General features: G+C 41.2%; 1 protein-coding gene across 1 annotated transcript; it reads right to left on the bottom strand.

The window, feature by feature from the left end:
* Positions 1-1,778: 1,778 nt before the first annotated feature.
* On the bottom strand, positions 1,779-3,098 carry tnnt2c (troponin T2c, cardiac). The gene has a single exon (XM_034673797.1). The coding sequence runs from the start codon at positions 2,927-2,929 to the stop codon at positions 2,060-2,062; it is 870 nt and encodes a 289-aa protein (XP_034529688.1). The 5' UTR covers positions 2,930-3,098; the 3' UTR covers positions 1,779-2,059.
* Positions 3,099-3,783: the final 685 nt, after the last annotated feature.

The raw sequence follows: 3,783 nt of genomic DNA, 5'->3' as shown, positions 1-3,783 counted from the left end.
ACACAGTCAGTACTGCAGTCTCTGACATTCATTTAACCTACAGCAGGGTGATATTTGGGGACTGTATGCACACAGGGTGGTCTTGTTCAGATCAATGCAGAGAGATTTTAAAGACCACTGACCATCAATGTATTTATTATTCTTCATACAAACATGATGTTTGATTCTGCTACATTTTTAATTTACTCTTATTTTTTCTTTCACTGTTTTTTGTCTTCCTTTCTTTCTTCTTTTTTAACACCTTTCTAAACTTTTTGTTCTTTCATCTTTTCCTTCTCTCTTCCTTTCTTTGTCCGTCTATCGTTCTTTAATTCTTTTTATTAATTCTTTGACAAAATATCAACATACAAAAACAATACTGGAGTCACAATAAAAAGGAATCCACGCCCTCCTGCAGACGCTCCCCAACAGAGAGGTGTCTTTTGTTTTCAGAGAGTAAGAAGTAGATAATTAAAGGGCTATTCCTTCAGTTTTAAACCTGACATCCTTTTCTTTTTTGGCTTATCCCTTCCTTTCTACCTTTCTTTATTTCCTTTATATTTGTTTTTAGTCATCCTTTTTGATAGATTTTACTTTCCCTTTTATCATTATTTTATGTTTTATGTCTTTCTTTTTTCTTTCTTTCTTTCTTTCTTTCTTTCTTTCTTTCTTTCTTTCTGTCTCTTTTATTCATCCTTTTTAACCTTTTTCTTTTATGGTCTATTTTTTTTCCTTTTTTCTCTTTCTTTCTGTTAATATTTCTGCATTTATATCTTAGTTTTTATTTTTCTCTTTTTTTTCTTTATTTTATTTTGTTTCTTTCTTTCTCTTTCCTTCTTTATTCATTTCATGTTTTCTCCTTTATCCCTCAAACTTTTTACAATAAGAATTTAATATTCTTCCCTAAATCTCAGTTTTAGAAAGTTTGCCTCCTCAAAATATTAAACATAAATATAACTTGTTATTGAAACATGAAGTGTGGGAAACAGAAACCTTAAGTTACTCCTAACAAAGAGGAGTAAATACTGCCCTTCCTTATAATCTCAAAGAACCAATTTATCATAATATTGACTCTTTCAGATGAAGTCTTTAATTGTGTTTTTCTTTCATCTCGTCCTGTTTTTTATTTATTACAAAGTCTTGATTTGAATTGAGAACACACAGAGTAATAATTTGTTTTCAATTATTCTGCAAACCGGAGTGACTTTGTCTTTAAAACAAATCTCTGTTTACTGTCTGTTTCCATAAATAGCACCTCACAATTTAATCTACAAGCAACTTAATAATCCATCCATATTAAATTAAAAACACATGTAGTCCAATTTAAGGTCAGTTATCAGCTTTGTCTAATAACAATTGACTTGTCTTCATTATAAAAAGTCTAAAAATGTTGAGATCTTAAAGAGTTTGAAGTCCTGGGTCTTTTGAAGTCCCCCTCCCTTCAGCTGTAGACTCTGGGGGTCACGTGTCTCACCTCTCAGTCAGCAGTTGGGCTCTTTTTGCTAAAAACACAGCCGGCCTTCACAGAGAGTCCTGAAGCTTAGAGACAGAATTAGCTCCTAAAACAGTCAGCTGTTAACACCTGTTACATCTCAACACAATCCAACCACGCCCACATTACGACTGTTCATTCATGAGTCACATAAGAGGATAAATATCACAGTTTAGAGACTTATCTGGAGACTTCTGAACCCTTGATCACAGGTTTCATGAGAATCTATAGATACATTTGAATGAATTTTTAAAAAATGGACATAAGGACAAAAGAAGTGTAACTCTGAGATGCTTTCTGAGTCCGGATGAATCACAAAGAACCACACAGAGTGTTTTATCAAAGTCGTAAATAAACACAACCACACATTTTGTCAGATTTAATGCCGGCTTGTGACGAACAGATACACCTGAGAGTACCAGCAGCTACATGAGTTCAGTCAGACCTTTATAGATTTCATGACCTTCACTTGATTAACTCGAGTCCAAACATGGAGCCGCCCCTCATCCACACACAATCCATCAGAGAGCTTTCATCAGACGGTCGTGAACAGGAGCCTAATAGTCCGTAGAAAATACAAAGTGGCGCTCACTTCCAGGAGCCGGACTTCCCCTTGGCTCCCCTGGAGGTCTTGGATGCTTTGGATCCCCTCTGGTGGTCGCTGACTCGGTTCCTGAGCACGCTGATTTCATACTTCTGCCTCTTGAGCTTCTCGCCGAGGTCAAACTTCTCGGCGTGCAGCTGTTTCAGCCACTGCAGCAGATCCTGAGCCTTCTCCACCAGCTTCTCCTGGTTCAGGTGGTCGATGTTGAGCGGCTTCTTGCGCTCCATCAGGGCCTTCTTCTTCTCCTCGCGCGCCGTCAGCTTCTTGCCCTTCTTCTGGTCCACCTTCTGGAGGTAGCCACCGAAAGACTTGTTGGAGAATATCATCTTCTTCTTCGCCTCTTCATCGGCACGGAGCTTGGCGGCCTCCTCTTCGCGCTTCGCTTTCTCCTCGGCAAGGCGTGCTTGGCGTTCGCGGTCCTGCTCGGATCGAACGCGCTGCTGCTCGGCTCTGTCTGATCTGCGGCGTTCGATGCGGCTCCTCAAGGCCACCAGCTCTTCCTCCTCCTTCTGGCGGGTGGAGAAGTGGGACTCGATCAGGGACTGGAGGTCGTTGAAGTCCTTCTCCACTCTCTTGCGGTGCAGGTCGTCAAAATCCACCTTCTCGCCATCAGGGAGTTTTGGAGGAGCGATGTTTGGGACATAAGTCGTCTTATGTTTTGGTTTGGACTCCTCTTCCTGCTCATTTTCCTCCTTCTCATCCTCTTCTTCTTCTTCTACCTCCTCTTCTTCTTCTTCTTCTACCTCCTCTTGAACCTTCTCCTCTTCTTCCTCTACTTCTTCTACCTCTTCTTGAACCTCCTCCTCTTCCTCCTCCTGCTCGTACTCCTCCACAATCTCCTCGGTGTCAGACATGACTGTTGAAGGCCGAGGATGAACACAGAGACCAGCTGCCGTCTGAACACAGAAGCCTCTCAGGCGTGTGGTTTGGGGGTTTTTAAGGGCTCGTCCTGGTCATGTGACAGCAGGCTGAGTCTCCAGGGCGGGTTTTCAGACAGATGGAAGAGTCTATTTTCTCAGCACCTAGTCTTGTCAACCACATACACCCTCCTGCCCCCCCCCCCGGGGTCCCTGCTCTGACCCTGCAGCTCCTCATTCCTTTGTAAGGACAAGATGAGAGACTATTTCAGATGCACAACAGATGCGCACACATGCATGATCCTTCCAGTCGCCCAGAGGAACTTAAAGAGCAGAATCACCCAGACAATAACATCCTGACTTTCAGAGCCCCTGGTACTGACAGACATATGAAGGACAAAGTGCTGCGACTCTATGAAACAATGAATGATGGAGGTTTCACAGTCTGTATGTAGTTTGGAAACCTGCTAATCCATTCAGATTGTTTGAAAGCCACAGTAATGTTTGAGAGCGGCCTTTAACAAAGTGCTAAGTCTCATAAAAGGTCAAAGCCAGTGAAGACTGGACGGACTAGAAGTCACAGCTGTTCAATTTACAGAAACTCAGCGAGTGATCAGAGAGGTTTCCTGAGTTCAGTTGATGAAATGTTAAAGAAAACAGAATTCTGAGAATGTTTGAGTCAAATTAAGATTCAGAAATTCATCATGTCAGCCCGGCATTTATTAACTAATGAAAGTCCCCTCTTATAAATCAGTATGTATCGCTCTAATATCTGAATCAGCAGCTGATAGTTTATTTAACCTGTGTACTTGCTAAGCATTGGTCTAATTTATTTATTACTTATCTAATTT

The sequence above is a fragment of the Notolabrus celidotus genome, chromosome 21 (assembly GCF_009762535.1).
Source record: "Notolabrus celidotus isolate fNotCel1 chromosome 21, fNotCel1.pri, whole genome shotgun sequence".
Taxonomy (NCBI): domain Eukaryota; kingdom Metazoa; phylum Chordata; class Actinopteri; order Labriformes; family Labridae; genus Notolabrus; species Notolabrus celidotus.
The sequence above is the reverse complement of the archived record's forward strand: the minus strand, read 5'-3'. Positions and strand labels throughout refer to the sequence as shown.

Coding starts and splice junctions, on each gene's coding strand:
- tnnt2c (XM_034673797.1), bottom strand. CDS start 2,929: ATGTCTGACACCGAGGAGATTGTGGAGGAGTACGAGCAGGAGGAGGAA.